Source organism: Sceloporus undulatus, chromosome 6, assembly GCF_019175285.1.
Source record: "Sceloporus undulatus isolate JIND9_A2432 ecotype Alabama chromosome 6, SceUnd_v1.1, whole genome shotgun sequence".
Lineage (NCBI taxonomy): Eukaryota > Metazoa > Chordata > Lepidosauria > Squamata > Phrynosomatidae > Sceloporus > Sceloporus undulatus.
The window spans coordinates 147078881-147098510 of record NC_056527.1 but is presented as its reverse complement, the minus strand read 5'-3'; the positions used below and the strand labels follow the sequence as shown (position 1 = coordinate 147098510).

The following is a 19630-nucleotide window of genomic DNA, read 5'->3' as shown; positions in this document are numbered from 1 at the left end:
ACATTTGGCACGGTAACTGGCACCTTAAGGTGCTTCTTTTCCCTTTCCCTTTCACCTTCTCTTCTCTTCCTGTTGTGTTGTGTCTTTTGCAAAGGTAGGGAACTTGGAGTGGTCCTTTTCACCCTTCCTCAAGCCATAGAAGGGCCCCCCTGACATCTCATAAATTCCACCCCTAAATTCCCGATTGTATGAAATCTTAAAATCTCTAGCAACCACAGTTTATTACTTAAAATAATTATTCCCCATGCCCACCACATGCTTGTTTTAGACCTTCAGAGTCCTTTCTTTTAGACACTGGTTTTGACTTCCAGGGTTTTAAAAAGCCCTTTAAGAAACAAGGTGTATCCCTTATCATTTATGCAGGGCAGAATTTGCAATTCCAGGGCTAAACATTTTGTTCCAGGGGATCCATGCACAGGCCATGCATTACATTTGACCCACCCTGGTCTCCTTTACTTTGAGTTGTAAATCATCTTGAGTCACTTGACAGGAAAGCCATACACAGCATGGTATCTGGAAAGACAAGATCTGTTTATGGTTGCCACACAGGTTTGTTTCAGGTTCTCTCACTACTGCAGAGCAAAGGGTTTTGCTCATTAGCAAGCATGCTTCTAAGCAGCCGCATTTCCTGGATCCTAAAAGGCCACAGGAGCTCTGGGAAGCTCAGTGTCTCTTCATTCACTCAGCTGGCTGCCAGTTAGAGCTGCTTCTAAGGGCAGCGCTAGTGAAGCTTCAGTGCCATCACATTGGCACCTACACATGAAACTACAATCTCATTCTGAAGGCCGCAAGGCCTACGCAACTCCCACACTCTTGCTGTTTACAGCGTGAATTTGGGGGAAGACCAGTGCTGTACCAGGAAGGAATGAAGACTTGGAGGAGGTATCCAATTCATAAGGGCTGGAGATTCTCTGGATCACATGCTGCATGCCTATAAAAAGGTGCCTGTGACTGGCTGCCCAGCAAGTGCAGCCCATCTGAAGCAGTTGGCACAGAGATGGCATTGAAAACACTGACTAGTCATCCAGACTGCATCTTACTTTCTATAGAGGGCTTGAAAATGAATGGAGCTGATAGGAGCCTGTTCTCTCAGTCTCTAAAGATTTCTGAACAAAACGGAGCCAGCTTTGGGCCTGCCCTCTCAAGCTTCCATCGGCATCTGTCCCTCCATGCCAATTAATCTGAGTTCACCTCCCCTTTCCAGAGCATATCGGGAAGAAGCTGCCAGAAAAAGGAACAGAAGAAGGAGGAGGGTTTTTTTAAAAGAACCGTGCTTGAAAACATGTTCCAAGCATTCTCTTCCCTGCACTCCCCTTCCTTTAGCATCACGAGGCTGGAGGGGCTGTGTGACCGGCACTTAACTGCCAACTGCCACAAGTCCCCGGTGACTTTGGCAGCCATACAAAGGTTACATTTTCACTCAAATGAACTGCCCTTTAACAAGTTCTGCTGCGCATTAGTGCACAAACTCTTTCTTTTCAACCACCTGGGAAGAGGAATTTCATCCGCTGCCACCATCACACCATCCTTGGACCAACTACTACTTAAGAAAATTGTTTTGGATATAAAGTTTAGAGAGAGTGTGTATGAAGCTCAAAACTGAGTCTCTTGTGTTTATATGTGTGTATATGCATCAATATTTTGCAAGGTAGGAGCATCACACTGCACCATCTCTTGCCAGTCTGCTGCAACACATATTGTTTGTGTAGGTTTCAAAACCTGAAATCCATACAGATGTCCCGATACCCATCTCAACTGCTTACTTTTTAAATGTGTTTATTAAAGTAGTTATACTTTGCTTTTTTTGTATGGAAAAGTTTCCCAGGGAGATTAACCGTACACAATTTAAAATGACATCAAAATGCACCAAAACAAAAAAGATGGGATGAAAATAGAGCAAAGCAGAGTCCTCAAAACCAGGAGAAAGGAACCCTGCCAAAGTATTGTTGCAAAGTGGGTACATTAATACATAAACACCAGCAACTAAATTCTCCCTGCCCCAGTCTAGGAACTGATGTGGTGTATTGTGCTAATTTCAGGAGATGTGTGTGTTGAATCAATGTGTATCTTCTTCATCTGCAACTCTGTCAATGCTCAGCACAGAACAAAAGCCACAGAACTGGCTGAGTGAGATTCCTACAGAGTAAGTCACCTGCTAACTTATCCAGATATACTTAGGTTATATCAAGAACCCAGGAAAGCCTGAAAAGGAGCTTCAAGTGTCAGCGCTTGACCTTGAATTTAAGCTATTTACTTCTGAGGCCAAGCTTTTCCAACACTGTGTGCTGAGAAGGAATGAACCTACATGGCCTGGTTCTTTCACCGCACCAGGAGGCATGACAGATTGCACCTGTTTCATCTTTAAAAAGAGACCCAACAAGTGCTAAATGCAGTTTTGTTGGGGTTGGTTGCAAAGAGCTAGGTAAGCAGGGAAAACCCTTGATGTTTCTTCAGCTTCACCCTAGGTATGTAGCTGGACAGAAGAAAGCTCCCACCCAAATTGCTATTGGTACCCTGCCCCGATGCCACATAGCAGTGATCTTGGAAGCATCTTGAGTAACTGCATCTACTGCTACATGCCTGAGGTAGGAAGCTCCCAAGTTCAAATAGTGGCTTAGCCACAGACTCACTAGCAAGTTGCTCTATCTCAAACACAACCCATGGCCATTTGCAAAGCTTAAATAAAGATAACCAAGATGATGAGCATGCCTGTGGAGCTTAAGGCTACAGTGCTATATGCTTGTCCTTTGGAGAAAGTCCCAAGGAACTCAAGGGGAGTTTGGCACATACGCAATGGACTCAGAGCAGGACTTGAAATATAACTGCTTTATATTGATGGCTTTCCAGTCATTCTCTAGTGCCAGTTCTTCACCTCTGGCTTCCAGCAGGGCTCCTTTCAGTGTGTTGTCAGTACCACTCTTGCTGCTTCTGTGTCTGCATTCTCCAAGGCATAAATCAATCTTAGTTGCGGTGCTTTAATATGGCTCAGTGTCGCTGAGGGCATTCCAGCCCAGGGCAGCTGCTGAAATGACACAGCTAAGCACTACCTGCAACAGCCACAATCCTCTCTCATCAGGAGCCAAGTTCAAAACAAACCTTTTAATTTCTACGCAGACAGGGACACCTTGTCTGGGCCCAGAAGTTGCCCAGCAACTCATTGCCCATGACCTTGCTGATGAATTTACCAAACAGCCTTAATGCAGGGTGTAGAATAAGTTGGTTATCTTAGCTGGATATAAGAACATAGCTTTCTAGAAAGCTGACATAAAAACACTAGTCAGGCACTGGCAATACGACAGAAGGAGGAGAGTTTTAGGATTAAGACGGCAGGCCTACCAAATGACATCTGTTACTAAATGCAAATAGAAAAATGAAACAGGTTCTGAGGATATTTTTGTTAACTCTTAAATGTGCAACATTTGGAAGCATCTATGTAAAACAACAACAACATCAATGATGATGTCTGAATGCTCAAGATAAAGAGTTGGATGTGAGAGCCAGCATGGTCTAGTGGTTTAAGCATTGGACTATGCTTATGGAGACCAGGGTTTGAATCCTCACTCAGCAATGGAAATACCTTGGGTGACTTTGGACAAGTCACACTCTTTCAGTCTCAGAGTAAGGCAAACCCTTTCTGAACAAATCTTGCCAAGAAAACCCCATGATAGATTTGCCTTATGGTTGACATAAGTCACATATGTCTTGAAGGCACAAAACAACAATAAAGGATTCTGAAGGAGAGCTAGCTCAATTTTTCTTCTAAAAACTCAGTTGTATTATACCTGCTGCATTCTAGGTGTACCCTGGTGCATGCAGCACCAACAAAACAGACCTGAATTTGGCCTTCGGGTTCTGAAATCCTGTGAGGAACATGGTTTGTTCATTGCCTGGGAGTGGATTATTGTATACTTAACCTAATTATCAAAAGACAAGCTAATGACACACAGTAGGGGATAGATTAACCCATTTTACCTTGTTTATCATTTGGTATTAGGGTTTAGCTAAAAGACCCATCACTGGAAGTGCACAGTTATTTTGAAGGCTTCTGATCTAAATTCGCAACATCTCAAGCCTCCTCAGAAGTACTTATTTCAATAAGACGTACTTCCAAGTAAATGTGTTTAGGATTACAGCACGTAAAATCTTTACAGTTGAACGCAAGTGAACACCAACATGCCAGAATAAACAATACATTTTAAGAAAGCAAGAAAAAAATAGCTATCAGTTTGGAAATGGCCTTTTCTGGTTTAATTGAAAGCCATTAATCCATGGGGAAAACCCAACCTATTCAGCAAGATTGTGGCAGAAACTGCAGGACAAAATTAGAAAGCTGTCTTATATGGAGTCTGACCATTGGTCCATCTAGACCAATATTATCAACTCTTGACTATCAGGGGTCTCCAGAGTCTCAGAAATGGGACGTTCCAAGGCTTGCCTGGAGATGCCAGAAATTGGACCTTGGATCTTCTGTAGGCAAAGCCACAGCTCTTCTCCAAGCACTGTAGAGGGAACTGTGATATTAACTAAGGCTTTTCTACATTTCATGACACAACACAAGTGAAAAGGCACATGCAACGTCAAGCACTGTTCAACTCCATATCGCCACCACAACAAATGAAACATTGCAGGGAGAATATCCACACTGCGTCATATCACAGTTTTAAACATGATGCCTTTTAGCAGAGCCTGTTCACATATCTGGCTGAGATATCAAGTGCTGAGCAAATAAGGGACATGCAGGATTCCAGCCGCTCATGGTGAATTAGTTTCTTTTCTACAGAACAACATTATTGTTAAAAGCAGTACTTTCTGCATCAGCCCAAGAATGGTGTGACTTACAGAGATCCAAGGAGGATCAACCAGAATTACTGCTATTGATGGTCAGCTTGTAAACCTAAAATGGATCACCACAGAACTAGAGGCCAGTCCACACAGCTGTCGTACATCACTGGAACAGTCATCTCTTGTATAACTGAGGGCAGAACATGACTACACCAACAAGTACACTGCACTTGCAAAGGTGTCACCATCTGTGATGGCAAGTCATAATAATGACAGAGCACCTTACCAGACAAGACTAAATAAAGCTCTCTTCTAGCTGCCTACTTCCAAAGCCCCTTTGTAACCCTAGCACGCACGGAGCATGCACTTTTAGGCCCGTCTGTAATGGGCCGCAGTTCCACTGGTCCGTGAATATATGAACCATTCTAAACATTGCTGCTTTGAATCTGCTTTGCGAGAAAAGCAGAATATAAATCCAATAAATAAGCAAATTATATTTCTTTTTCTAGTGTACATCATTCCAAACACCACCAAAAAATGAACAACTATGATAGCAAGAAGTCAACCAGATCGGGAAAGATTAATGTATCCACAAATGGTTATTTTAGGAGAGCTGTGTTACCTTCTTAGCCATACAGTCGCTGTGCTGCACTATGTTTGCTTGGTTCTCCAGCACAGCCAAGGTCATCTGAATCAAGTAGAATATTAACCTGCATTCCAAACAAAGACGGAGGTTTCATTCAATGGCAGGGTAGATTCCCTTCCTGCAGGGCCTCCACATGTGGACTTATTAGGTCTGCCAGCAGAAAGCTCAGAAACTGCCTTCCAATAGAGATTTCATTGTTTCTGACTGGAGACACCATGGTAGGTTCTAGAATTATATCTTGGTGAGTATAAAGTAAACCTCAAGGTTTGTTGCTGAAGTGGAAGCCCTCTAACCCTACTTCCTGTCCAGGAGGTCTAATGGTCAACCAAGTTGGATATGGTCAGTCCAGGCTCTGTGGAAACCAAAGCAGGATCTGCAGCCTGCAGTTTAGAGGTTTATCACATCGGCAGCCTACAGAGACCCAAAAGTGGCAGTTGCAGCCCTGGCAGTTCCTCTTGGAGATGGAAGACTAGACAACTGAGCTTGCAGTAGCCGCAATCAAAATGGAGCCTATTGATTGTGTCATAGAATCATAGAGTTGGAAGAGACCGCAAGGACCATCCGATCCAACCCCCTTCTTCTGCCATGCAGGAAATCTAAATCAAAGCATCCCCGACAAATGGCCATCCAACCTCTGTTTAAAGACTTCTAAGGAAGGAGACTCCACTACACTCCGAGGGAGTTTGTTCCACTGTCGAACAGCCCTTACTCTCAGGAAGCTCCTCTTGATGTTGAGGTGGAATCTCTTTTCCTGTAACTTGCATCCATTGCTCCAGTGGGTCCTAGTCTCTGGAGCAGCAGAAAACAAGCTTGTTCCCTCCCCAATATGACATCCCTTCAAGTATTTAAACAGGGCTATCATATCACCTCTTAACTTTCTCTTCTCCAGGCTAAACGTCCCCAGCTCCTTAAGTCTCTCCTCATAGGGCTTCATGGTTTCCATACCCTTTACCATTTTAGTCGCTCTCCTTTGGACACGCTCCAGTTTCTCAACGTCCTTTTTAAATTGTGGTGCCCAGAACTAGACACAATATTCCAGGTGGGGCCTGACCAGAGCAGAATAGAGTGGCAATATTACTTCTCTTGGTCTAGACACTATACTTCTGTTGATGCAGCCTAAAATCACATTGGCCTTGTTAGCTGCCGCATCGCATTGTTGACTGATGTTCAACTTGTGGTCTACTTGGACTCCCAGATCCCTTTCACATGTATAGGTCTCTCATTCAGCCAGGTGTCCCCCATAATCTTGTATCTGTTCATTTCATTTTTCTGCCCAAAGTGGCAGTACCTTACATTTCTCCTTGTTGAAATTCATTTTGTTAGCTTTGGCCCAGCTTTCTAATCTATTAAGGTCATTCTGAAGTTTGATCCTGTCCTCAGGGGTATTAGCTGCTCCTCCTAATTTGGTGTCATCTGCACATTTGATAAGTATGCTCTCAATTCTATCATCCAAGTCATTGATAAAGACGTTGAATAGCACTGGGCCGAGGACAAACCCCTGTGGGACCCCACTGGTCACTTCTCTCCAGGTGAAAAGGAGCCATCGTTGAGCACTCTTTGGGTCGGTCAGTCAACCAATTCCAATCCATAACAGTTGCCTTGTCTAGCCCACATTTACACAGCTTATTTGCAAGAATGTCATGGGGAACCCTGTCAAAGGCCTACTGAAATCAAGATATACTATATCCACAGCATGCCCTCATCTCCCAAGCTGGTAATTTTATCAAAAAAAGAGTTAGATTGGTCTGGCAGACTTCTTTTCTTGAAACCCATGTTGAGTAGGAGCCACCTCCCAGGTTTTGGAGCTGCGGGGAGTCCTGGCCCAAGCTAGCCTTTAATCCAGACAACATGAGACCAGTTCGTTTCAGTCTCAGGAATGCCTGTGTATATGCTCCACCTGTGCCCTGGTCACCAAAGTCCAGCCTCTTTTTCCCCGTCAGAATTGTGTCGCTTCCACACAGACCTCCTTTTCATTTCCTGTCCTTTCTAATTGCAGCTCCACGACTGAAACACAGTCAATTACGGTAAGTGCCTATGAAAGATAGTTCACTGGGGCTGAATCTGAGCCCTCTCGGATTACTGAGTCATAAATAAACTGTTTTGCAAGCACTTGTCATTCCTCTTGAGAAGCATGCTTCCCCCACCTGCCACAACCAACCATTTTAATTTCAGATCAGGCTGCTCAGTAGGATGCAAAAGCACTCGTCCAGGGTTCAACACTAAGACTGGGGGAGAATCATCCAGGCAAGGCCTGCCAGAAACACTCTCACAAGTTGCCTGAGGCACATACACACCCAGACGTACACAAACAAACTCCCCTTAGTAGCAAGATAATTAAATTTGGACACACAGAGGAAGCAGGACAAGGTGGGGAGCAAATTTTATGGTTGGATATGGCATACTGAGCCATGCTGGATATGTACCAGATAGTTATATGGACATTATAGCACAGTGGTTGCTTGGCTATTACCTTGTTATGTTTCAGATCTCTTGGCTGGCTTTAGGCATTGGTTATCCCTGGAAGCAATGCTGCATTAGACCCAGATCCGGAACTGCCTTCCTAAGGAATCTGGACTGTCCACTTCCTTATTGTCCCTCTGTCAGCAGGTAATGACCTTTCGTTCAAATAGACCTTTGAGAATTGACTGTTTATGGGGGGGAAACTTTAAATAATGTGGAATGTTGTTCACATTTCTTGTTTTTTATGTTTTTAAATCGCTTTTAATTCTACTGATGGTTTAGTTATACCTAACCTTTTTATGTGATCTTTTATATGTATCTTACTTGATTTTTGAAACTGCCTTGAGTCGAGGGCGGGGGGGGGGGAAGGTGGGACATACATATAAGGAACCTCTGCTGCTCTGTCTCAGGTAGCAAAATGTTTCGGCTGGCCCTGCTTATTCTCAAAAACCAAGCCAATCAATAGAGCTCAGGTAGCCAAATAAGTCTTGAGATCAATGGTGGTCATGCAGAACTGCGGCAACCTAATAGATCTGGAGAGAGCAGAAGTACACTGATAGGACATGTTTAGCAGCAAAGGATGCATCACAAGACCAATGCAGGCTGCCCTTCCATAGATACTGTTGAGTAAAGACACGGGTCTCCACCCTCAACCAAGACCATGAGCAGAAGAGCAGCCATTCACCTCGAAGAGTACACAGGCTGTGACCAGTGACATGAAGAGTGGTGCATACTAAAGAGGATAGTTGAAGATAAAGACCAGGGGAAAGAAAAGCAACCCTGAAGATTCAGCAGACCACTGGTGTGGTAGACTGTGAGGATGTCTGCTTATCCTGCCGTTAGGACAGCAAATTTGGACTTCTCACCTCTGTGGCTTCCTCCAGGTTCTTTCTTAATGCCTCAAGCTCCTGGTCATGCTGTTCCTTGAGCTGGTCCATCTCTTGGTCATGGGTGGACACTTCTTCCTTCAAAGCTCCTTTCAAGGCAGTCAGTTCACGTTCTCGCTTCCTCAGAACTTCCTCCTGCTGTTCTTTGGCCATCAGGATGGCTTGGAGATCCTGCTTCAGCTGCATCAGCTCCTGAATATTTTTTTAAAAAGAAAAATCATAATGTTCACCTGGTGCGCCTTAAAAATGCAGTGAGCCCTTGGCATCTACTGGAGTTTGGTTCCAGGACTCCCTATGAATACCTAAATCAATAGATACCGAAGTCTGATTATATACAATGATGTAGTAAAATGGCAAAATCAATTTTTGTTTTTTAGAATATTTTCAAGCCATGGATGCTGGAATCCATGGATGAGGAATCCATGGATAAGGCAGGCCAACAGTAATAGTCACACCAAGAGGTAGCTCACAGCCACCGTTAACAGAAGTCCAGTTCCAAGGTCCTCAGGGCTGTGTTGAACATCAGGGACTCCACGGTTGAGACTGATCTCAGTAAGGAACCTGGAACCAGAACTTAAAAACATCCTTGTTTGGACTACAACTCCCAGAACTGTAATGAGTAGAAAGAAAGAAAGAAAGAAAGAAAGAAAGAAAGAAAGAAGATGGAAAACTTTCCCAAACTCATCCTGAGACTGAGTGGACCTCAAAGAAATCAGGCACTAATTGGAGCTTCCATCCTTGGGACTGGTAGGTATTCTGAAGTTTCAGGCTGGAAATTAATACAGGGCCCTGGGATTCCTGCCTCAAGCCCTTGGATGTCCTCAGGTCCATTACATCCAAAACAGCCCCCTCACTTCTTTTTGACTTCAATCAAGATTCAAGGGGTTCCAAACTGTCTGAAGCAGTGGCATGAGATGAAGGGAGCATACACAGTTTTCCATGACTTGTTTCCCCAGTCCAAAATCACCCCTGTTACATTTTTCCATACAGAATAAAAAGATACTGGACCCATTTATCATTTTTCCCTATGGACAGGAAATCAATCAAGTATACTCCCCCAAGGAAGTGGCGGGAGTTAAGTATTCACAGTGACATTTGTTCATTTAAAAGTCAGAACAAACTCCTGTCATCATCTCCTATCAAACAGAAAGCTTGCCACATTGCCTAAGGAACAGGTTAATATTCACTCCTGACCTGCTTCAGGCCTTTCACATCAAAACACCAGAAAAGTCCTGAAATGCAAGCTTACATAAGGAAACACATTATGTTTCATGTTGACAAGGCATTTCCTTCTGCCAGAACAGCATCCTAGATTATCTCCCAAACAGATATGTCAACCAATCTCAGGCCTGTTCAGCTCCAGAAAGACAGCCCCATCAAATGCTTTTTGATCCATCCTCAAAGAATAACACAGAGTGTAAAAGCTGCCCAGAGGGAGGATCTTAACATGGGGAGAAGGATTCATCAGCGCCATCCATAAAATCTACTGCAGAATGTCTCTCCTGCAGTACGTTTCTTGGAAGTACAACTTTCCTAAACTACAAGAGAGTTTCCTTGTCACAAATACAGAGCCTTGAACTGGGTCCCGTGGGTTCTTCTGCCTTAAAGAGAGGAATATTTCAAAAGATATTTGGCTTCACCCAAGATTATAAATGTTGAGTTGTCTAATGACCCATGAAACTAAAGACATTCGAGAAAGCTCTCTTTCATACTATTTTGGGACCTCTGCTTGTTCCCACCCCTTCTGCTTCGAAGAACCCTGGCTTGATGTCCCCTACCAGTGTTCCCAGAACCTGATCCTGGGAGAGCGCCATCACAGCTCACCTCGATGAGAAGCTCCCTCTCACCCTCTTCGACGTGCTTTGCACAATCTAGCTCATCATGCATTTCAGAAAGCTGGTCCTGCAAGTCCCGGATTTCTGTTTGGTGCTGTTCTCTCTCCATTTTAACTTGAAAAAGCCTTGAAAGGGAAGGAAAATGATACTTTTAAAGGTATTTCATTCATAGTTCCATTTATCAGCCTCATTCCTGAGAAAATGTTCCAACCTCTGAGCAAAGAAGGGGAGGCAAAGGGAGCCCCAACTTTCAGTTAACAAAGACTGGAATATGACCATAGAGGTTCCTACTCGTTTTTGGTGTTATGCTACGTGCTTTGTGGATGCTAAAACAGTCCTAAAGATGGATCAGACCAAAGTTCTTTCCCATCCAGCACTCTGTCCCTACAGTTGGCAAGCAGTTGCTCCAAGGAGATGCCCTCAAGGAGGATGTGAGTGAACTAGAACCATCCCATTATACATTCCCTAGCCATTAATATACCAAGGAACATACTACTGGCATTATAGAGAGTCAGCCTCCTTGACTAGCAGCCACAGATGGCCCCATCCTATTCCAGAAATCCATCCAGTCTCCTCTGAATGCCATCCAAGTTGTCATTAACCATCATGACACTTTAAGTATATTTTGTTGATTTCTTGCTGTTGGGCAACAGGGATCATAACAACTCCTGCTCCAACTGCTCTACTGGCTACCAGCCACTTTCTGAGGGAAAACAGTTCCACACGTGTGCCCAGATGTGCGCAGCCTGTCTATAACGAAACTCACTCCTCTAGGTTCTGCCTCAGGTCCTTCTCACTGTCTTCCAGCTGCCTTTGGTAGGTGTCCTTTTCTTCCATGATTTCCTCCAGCTTCTGTTGAAACTCACACAATTCTACTTTTGTTGCATCTCTTTCATCACAGATATTTTGCTGGTTCTAAAAGCAGAACATGAGGATTGTTCAGAAAAACACAAGGAAAAAGAAAGAAAGGGTAGGCAATGTGAACCTCTAGACCCATTTTAAAAGGAGTCAGAATTTTGGTGACAGAGGGGCAAGCACTCATTGACTGAAGGGGCATCCTCTGGAAATAGCACCCTTTGCAGAGCTTAAGTGAAGCTCAAACACAAGAAGGTGCAAGGCCCTCAGTTTTTCCACCATGTGCTCCCTGGCCACTTCTAATAATAATAATAATAATAATAATAATAATAATAATAATAATAATAATAATAATAATAATAGATTCATTTCTAGCCCGCCCAATCACAAAGAATCCAGGTGGGTTACAACAATAAAATACAACAAATTACAATAGAGTTAAAAAATCAAACCCTAGACCTACCACCACCATCCATTCCCAGTACAAAAACAGAATTAAACAGTAATAATATTAAAACCTTTAAAACATTAAAAACATTGAACAAACAAAAAATAGGCAGAAACATTGGCAGGGGGAAAATAGACAGATGGGACAAATATCTCTACATCTGGGGAGGGTAACTAAGTTGGAAACTTCCTGCTGTTTGATCCTTTAATTGGATTGAACGTGGGACTTTCTGCCTGCCATCCACTTCTCTCTTCCTGGGCTACCAGCAGTTTCCAGAATGGCTCCTCCTCTGAACCGGCGCATGACTAACTGAAGCTGCCCTAGAAGGCCCTGATTTCACTGAATTCCAAACTTGTGTTATTATGTGCCTTCAAATGAACACCAACTTATGGCAGTCCTCTCATAGGCAAGATTTGTCTGGCAAGCTTTATTTAGGGGATGTTTACCAACCCTACGTTCCTCTGAGGTTGAGAAAGTGTGACTTGCCCAAGGTCACCCAGGGGGTTTCAGTGGATTCGAACCCTGTTCTCCCCAGGCCAGTACTCAAACCATTACATCACATTAGTGTTCTGAAGGCTGAAATAACACTCTCTTGATGGTTGGTTTGTTATCTGCCCACTTCTTGTAGTAAGCAGAGTGAGCCATGGTGGTTTACCACGAAGCATTTCAGCTGCTTTTGAACACCAGTTGAATAATTGGGAAGAGGGCACAAAAACAGCCTACCCTGATTTCCAAATCCAGCTTCCTCCTTAGCTCAGACACCTCCTTCTCCAACTGCTCCTTCTGTTCCACCAAGGCCTTGACCTCAGCTGAAGTATCAGAAGCCTGCAAGATAAGCAATTTCGGTTTGCTCTAAACATCTCAATATGGCCCTTCTTTCTGTAAGGGGCAGCAGCACAACGAAAGTTTGTTGGGAGCACATTCTAGCAGGAGGCACTCCTTGTTGACTCTGGGCACGAGCCAACACTTCACAATAAGGCTAGAGGCCTAAATGAGGGACTTAGTTTTATGTGTGCATGCGAGGCAGAGGAGAGAGATGAGAGGTACTAAATGCACATGGGATCCATTTGAAGCATGTTCTCAGCAAGGACAGAGGGTCCTTCTAATATCAGTGCACCTGGGGAGGGCCAGCCGTGTCTCCTTGGTAAAACACATGTTGCTTCATTCACAAAAGCGATGCAAAGCCAATTTCCCAATTCTGGAAGGCCTGGTATGACCTGTCCTTCTGCAAGAATATCATGGCTCTTTTAAAAAGTCAGTCAGGCAATGCACTTCTCCTTGTGTATTTTAAATAAATAAATATTTTACCTGAGTGCTCCCAGCTGCTCTGGACTTCAGAGTCTGGATCTTCTCAAAAACCAAGTTGACCTTCCTCTTTGTTGCATCGTCATTCTCGCCACTTCTGAAACATGAACAAATGTCAGCCAGCAAGGGAATGATTTGGGATGCTCCTAGAGGACACTCAAACCAGAAAACCAAAAGCTCTCTGAGAATTATATACCATCATACCACCACACGACATTGGGCTGATTTTTATAGTGGGCTAGATGGATGAAGGGTCTGATTCAGTAAAGCCAACTGACTATGTTGCTTATTGTCTTCTTCTGGAAAGAGATACATCTGCCAACGTTTGGTGGTAGGTCAAGACCAGAGGAAGAACATCGGTGTGTGCTTTAGAGATTATAGCAAAGCCTTTGATTATGTAGACTTGGAAAACTATGGATCGCTCTAAAATAACATTTTATTGTCCTGATACATATCCTGTTGTCATGAGCAGAGATCACCTCTAGACAGAATATGAAGAAACAAAATGACTTCCCATTGGCAAAGGGGTCTGGCAAGGCTGAATTTTATCACCCTATCTGTTGGAGTTGTAGGCAGAACATTTCACATGGAAAACTGGATTAGACTCGGAGGAACGAGGCATGAAAACTGGAGGAAAGAACATCAACAATTTAAGATAAGCAAGGTTACTGCTGAACATTAGGAAAACAAAAATAACAGCTGATTTACACAGCTTTAAATTGAATGAGAAAGAAGTTGAAATAAATAAGGATTTACTCTACCTTAGCTCAATTGAATAGAGACTAATCAAGAAATCAGAAGACTAATACAGTGCGCCTGCGCCATATGCGGACACACCATATGCGACTTCCAGCTTATGCAGAAGCCACGTGATGATAGAAGCAATGGCATGTGGCCCCCCATGTGCACACGCCCCATTGTTTCCAGTGGGATGTGAGCATACACGGATTTCCCCTTACCCTGGGGATCCGTTTCGGTTCCCCCTCATAAGGGGGGGCACTGTATTTGGAATTACAGCTATGATGGAACTAGATAAGATCTTCAAGTATAAAGATATCTTCATGGTCTCTGGGCCTCACACAATAGGGTTTACGCATCATGCCATATTTCTATCTATGATTGTGAAAGCTGGACAGTGAAGAAAGTTGCAGGATGCGAGTCAACTCATTTGAGATGTGGTGCTGGAAAAGAGTTCTGTGGATACTGTGGGCTACCATAAGGACAAATGAATCAGTCTGAGAGCAAACCAAACCTGACCTCTCCCTAGAAGATGAGAAGACTAAACTGAGGCTGTTGTACTTTGGAAATACTATGAGAAGACATGGCTTTTCAAGACAATAATGCTTGGTAAGGTAGAAGGCAGTAAGAAAAGAAGGAAGTCTGCACTACAGGTGGATAGACAGTTGAGGAAGCCACAGCGGTGCATTTGCAAAACCTGAGCAGGGCAGTGGATGACCATGGTCTTGGAAGGTCTTCCATTCAGATGGTCAGCATAAGTTGAAGCTGACATCATAGCAATTACCAACACGACCAGAGTAGAATTTTATCGCTAGAAGGATAGCTCAAAACTGCTTTAGAAATTAGAAGCCAGGGGAAAACACATTTACAATAGAGACACTCTTGTCAGTCCCAAACAGTCATATTTTCAACTCCTGAAGTAATACCATTCCCCCAAGCCCCCATGTTTATGCAAGCCCACTAACCCCTCCTTGAGATAGTTGTAGAGAATCTGCTTAGCAGTTTCCTCATTGGTTTGCTGTGCCAATTCCTGTTGACCCTTCAGCAAATCAGGTGTCACCTGGAAATACAAAAGGGAGCATTAATCACATGCCTTGCAAGAGAACTTTGTTGCCAAAAAACCCTCACAAAAACCCCCAAACCCGGGTTGCCTCTGGGCCATAACTGAGGATGATGTTTGGCATTTGGATAGCTCTTTTAAAGTCAGGACTTAAACTTGGCACGGATGCACTACCCAGCTCTGATATAGAAGCCACCAGCAGGCTACTGAAGAAAGTAGCCTGGGAGAGAATATGGGTTCCTGACAACTACCTTGGCCTCAAAGGTCACTTTAAGAATTGCAGGTTGCTTAAAGTCTTAAACCGCTGGTCCTTCCAAAATATTTCCTCTATTATATGCCACCATAATCCTGTGCTAATTGCCCCCAACCAGGTGATAGGATGTTCAACTGAAGCTCTCTTTCAGTCCCCACCCCATTTTGCATCCAATGGGTTCACTGCCATTTCATTCCTATTACCAGAGTTGGATATTTGGAGCTGCAAAACACATCATGCACTTACAAAGTTACCTGAGCATTTGAAGCTGGGCCAAATGTTTTCACAGAAATCTTCTGTGTTGTGATACGGTTTTGGAGCAAGAGTGTAGAAGTCACCAGTTTGTTTTCAGCTTTCTTCTTCAGGACTGGAAGTGTGGATGACTTAAAAGCCAAGCTTTCATCAGTGGTTTTTTTACCTTCCTTACAATACTGTAAAGAATTAAAATGGCTGCTGGGGAAGTCCCTCACAGCTGCTGCGGCTTGGAGCTTCCCCACCGAACGAAGGGTGTCTTGTTCCTCAGTAGGTGTGGCCTTCTGGCCTGGAGACAACGGTTTCTGAAGGCACACTTTTGCAGGTCGTACTATAAGCTCTGGTGATGGATCCAAACTTTTACTAAATCCTTCTGATCCATCAGAAGTCACCTTAAGGCCACAAGGTAAGGCACTGTCAACACTCTTTGACCGCTTGCGGTCATCTGGGTGGATCCTATTCCTCATTCCCAGTCGGCTTCTTCTGTGGGAACCAACTTTCCGGTCAAACTTTTCAATCAGCTGATCAACAGCAGGAATGGAGCCAGTGTCAATATCACGGCCGGTCCCAGGCAAAAATGGGATGTATCTTCTGTTTTCATGCCGGTTGACATTGTCAGCGTAGATGGCATATTCCTGGTCATCTAGGAAGAACTTATACAAGGAAGCTGCTGATGTCGGAGTAGTCGATGAAGATGATGACCGCCGTGAACCATTCAAGACAGATCCTGCTGAATCTTGCCTGCGGAAGGGAAGGAGGTCAGGCCTACATTTCTTCAATTCCTGGAAGGTGGGTGGGCTTACAGCATACGGAGATCCACCACCAGACGAAAGTGACTCAGGCATGCCATTAAGGCCATCAACAACAGTGGGGCATTCCCCTTCCTGCTTGCTCGGATCTTCCTCTGGTGCTGGCATGGTCAAATCCACTGTTTTTGGTTTTAATTTTGCCAGTTCTGCAAACTGCAGGGTAGTTTTATCCAGTGGTGCCACCTTCAGCAGTGAGCTCCAAGTCTTAATGTCTGTTTTCTCTTCCTCTTCAAGAGACCCAGATGTACTGGACAAGGAAGACTGAAAGCCTTCCAGATTCAAGATGTTTTTTTGGGGATCATAGGGCTGTAGGAGCTCTGGATGCCTCTGGAAGTTCAAGAGGCTAGAAAACTTGGGGATCCCAGTTTTGAAATGCAAGTTACTGTTTTCTCCCTCATCCATACTGGCCTGCTTCAGTGTGCTTTTAAACATGCTCGTTGATGTATTGCCCAAAAAGGGTTTGTTTTCCTCAGTTTTCTTCTCAGGACTACAATCAGAGTCTGGCACTGGTCTATGAAGTGGCTGAGATGCAACCTCATGGCTATTTTCAGTCACCAAGTGGTTTTCAGACTGGCACCTTTCTGTATTGTTGAGCACAATGTATGGATGGCCATCAATCCCTTGGACTCGAATGCTGACTCCATAGGACCCAGGCTTTGCATTTGCTGTGCTCTGTGCCTCCGGGCCTTTGTTGTTCACAAGCTTCAGGTGGACCCCATTGTCATATTGCCGCTGCACAGACCTAAAGCTGCCAAAGTATGTCTCCATCCTTCGCATAGGTTTATGCTCTGCAAGACAAGAGAGAGGAAAAGAGCCATTTACATTCTCATGTGAACTCTTTGGAAGAAACTTAAAAGTTCTGTGAAGTCTAACCAAGACAATCTGGTAACAAGGCTGCAAAATCCAGAATGCATCCTTTACGTACAGCGATTGACACGATGTTTAACTAGCACAGAAGGAGATGAGAACAGCACAACAGCACAGTAATGCTCTCATGTTGTCCCATGTGTGTTCATGGGCCTTATGTTTCAGGGATCATACATCTCAGGCACAATTCAAAGTGCTGTAGCGCCCTATACAGCTTAGGGCCAAGCTGACTCACTGTATGTCCTCCTATGAGCCACAAGAAAGGCCCTTCTCTCATAGCTAAAGTTGGTTAGAACATAAGAGAGGGCTTTCTTGGTGGCTGCCCTTAGTCTCTAGAACTAGCTTCCAAGGATGGGTAGAGTGTGCTCCCTCATCACCCCACAGTCCTTTATTCCAACAGGCTTTCAGAACTGAAGGTTTTTAAGGAAAGGAGTTTAAGAGGTTGCTGTCCTGCTTTAAAGTATACTTCTTCAGCTCAAGGGAACTTTTGCAGAGGGGTGCCCTAACTTTGGGATGCTCTTCACCAAAGAGCTCATCAAGGGCTGAGTTTATGTCTTTTGGGTGTCTGGAATAAAGATAGACAGATTGTTTAATTGATTCATCAGCCCAAGCTGTATAGATACTAAATTTTATTGTTCCAATCTGAGTTTTTATTTACCTGCTACTATGACTTTTAATACTATTTTATGTTTCTTGCTTTATTGTCCTCCAGTTTTGACTTTTAATGGCCAGCTGCTCTCGGAGGTTTAATTTAACCCAAGGAGCAAGGTAAACTATCTGAAATAAATATATGCATCAGCCAGAAATCTTCTTTTCAAATTAAATCTTAACCAAAGCTTCTGTGATCTCCCCCTGGAAATTATAATTGACTGGAATGAACCAAAACAAGGAACACAAGAAACTCTGTTCCTTGCTCTCAATCTCTCTCTCACACACAGCACTGCGGCTGCTGGGGACTGGTGGCTCAATATCAGCGAGGCACTGGGTTTTACTCCAAACTTACCATACAAGTTACTAAACCTATTTAAGTCTGGACTGAAACACAGATCAAATCTGCCACCTCCCGATTCACCAGTCACTAGTGATGGCAACCCTGGGTCTTTCAAACATTTAGCTGCCACTCAGAGCCCCAGTTCCTAGCCAAGCATGAAGTGACATGCTGCTCTCTCAAGGTCTGGCTGTGGCTGGAGGGCAGATGCCAGAGAGGTCAGGAAGGTGTGCAAGAGGGTGGCAAGGAGGCTAACACTGCTCTCTTATTTGGGCATCAGTATCTCAGTCTCCTAGTTCAAGGAGGGATTTTGAGATGTAAAGCAAGAGCCAGTGTGGCATAGACCCTGAAGACCAGGGTTCCATTCCCTGTTCAGCCATGAAACCCATTGTGGGAGACCTTGGACAAGTCACATGCTCTCAGCCTCAGGGGAAGGCTAGTGGGCCTCCTGAGATAAGAAATTCCACACAGACAGTGCCATAACTCAGAAGGCAGAGCCTCTGGCCGGAACTCAAGAGAATGGACTCCTAGTCTGTGGGTGGATTTTCTTCAGAGCTTGGAGCCTTTCCCCTGCTGCTTCCGGCCCTCCGCTGCTCCTGCCCAGCCACTCGCTTCCCTTCTGGAGGGCACTCTTCTGCTCGCTTTAGCCAGGAAATCCTTCGCTAGTTGCACTAATGCCTTTGCAGGCCACCATTCGATAAACATCAGCTCACCAGTCTACAAAACAGTTAATTTGGCAGCATTTTTCTTGCTGTATCAGCTCTTGGGTCAAGGCCAGGAAACTTTCTTCAACACCTGGCATTTTGGTTTCCCACTGAACAAAAGGAAATGGGAGCAAAAAGCAATAGATGGAAGTTTCTAAGGTGCTAAAGTATCTTTGCACAGATCACCCTTATGAATCACTGCCGTGATTTGTTGCATTTTTCAGCATTCGGTGAAATGCCCAGTAATGATGGATGCTAGCCTCCAAGATTATATTTTGGTTTTGGTGTCTTTACTGAGAAAGTTTGCTTAAAAAGAAGTGATGTCCGTAGGCACAGATACAAGAATTTCAAACAAACAACACAGCTGTAAAAAATGAGCCAACTCATAACACTCGAGGGCAACTGTTCAGTATACTCCATGTAGATGGAGACAATGACTGATCCTGCCCAGGAAAATCAATGTACCAAATCATTCAACATAATTGCTACTATTAATTGGCAGCTCACCATTATGTTACAAGCACTGTGTTTTGAAGCTTCATTCCCAAACGGCTGAGATAGCTGTCCCCGGATGGTGTCCTGCCTATGCGAACAAAGATGCCTCACAATTTTTCAATGCATTATGTTGACCTTTTCAAAATAAGCATCTAAAGCAATTATTTTCAGGAACAAACCACAGCCCTTTCTATATGGGTACATCTAGTATTTCATAGCATGACTTGCACAGAAATCAAGTGTGGA

At 44.0% G+C, this 19630-nt stretch overlaps 1 protein-coding gene across 5 annotated transcripts in view; it reads right to left on the bottom strand.

Annotated features, from left to right (window-relative positions):
* CGNL1 (cingulin like 1) overlaps positions 1-19630 on the bottom strand; it is a 69026-nt gene that overhangs the window by 21119 nt on the left and 28277 nt on the right. For 4 of the 5 annotated variants that reach the window (XM_042471358.1, XM_042471359.1, XM_042471360.1 and 1 more), the window contains 7 exons: positions 15524-17118; positions 14922-15016; positions 13222-13315; positions 12637-12738; positions 11377-11525; positions 10600-10735; positions 8755-8967 (listed from right to left, as the gene is read on the bottom strand). In XM_042471358.1, the coding sequence (XP_042327292.1) occupies positions 8755-8967; positions 10600-10735; positions 11377-11525; positions 12637-12738; positions 13222-13315; positions 14922-15016; positions 15524-17107 (2373 nt within the window). In that variant the 5' untranslated portion in view covers positions 17108-17118. Of the gene's footprint in view, positions 1-8754; positions 8968-10599; positions 10736-11376; positions 11526-12636; positions 12739-13221; positions 13316-14921; positions 15017-15523; positions 17119-19630 lie in introns of those variants that run through there. The other variant, XM_042471356.1, reaches the window with a different exon arrangement.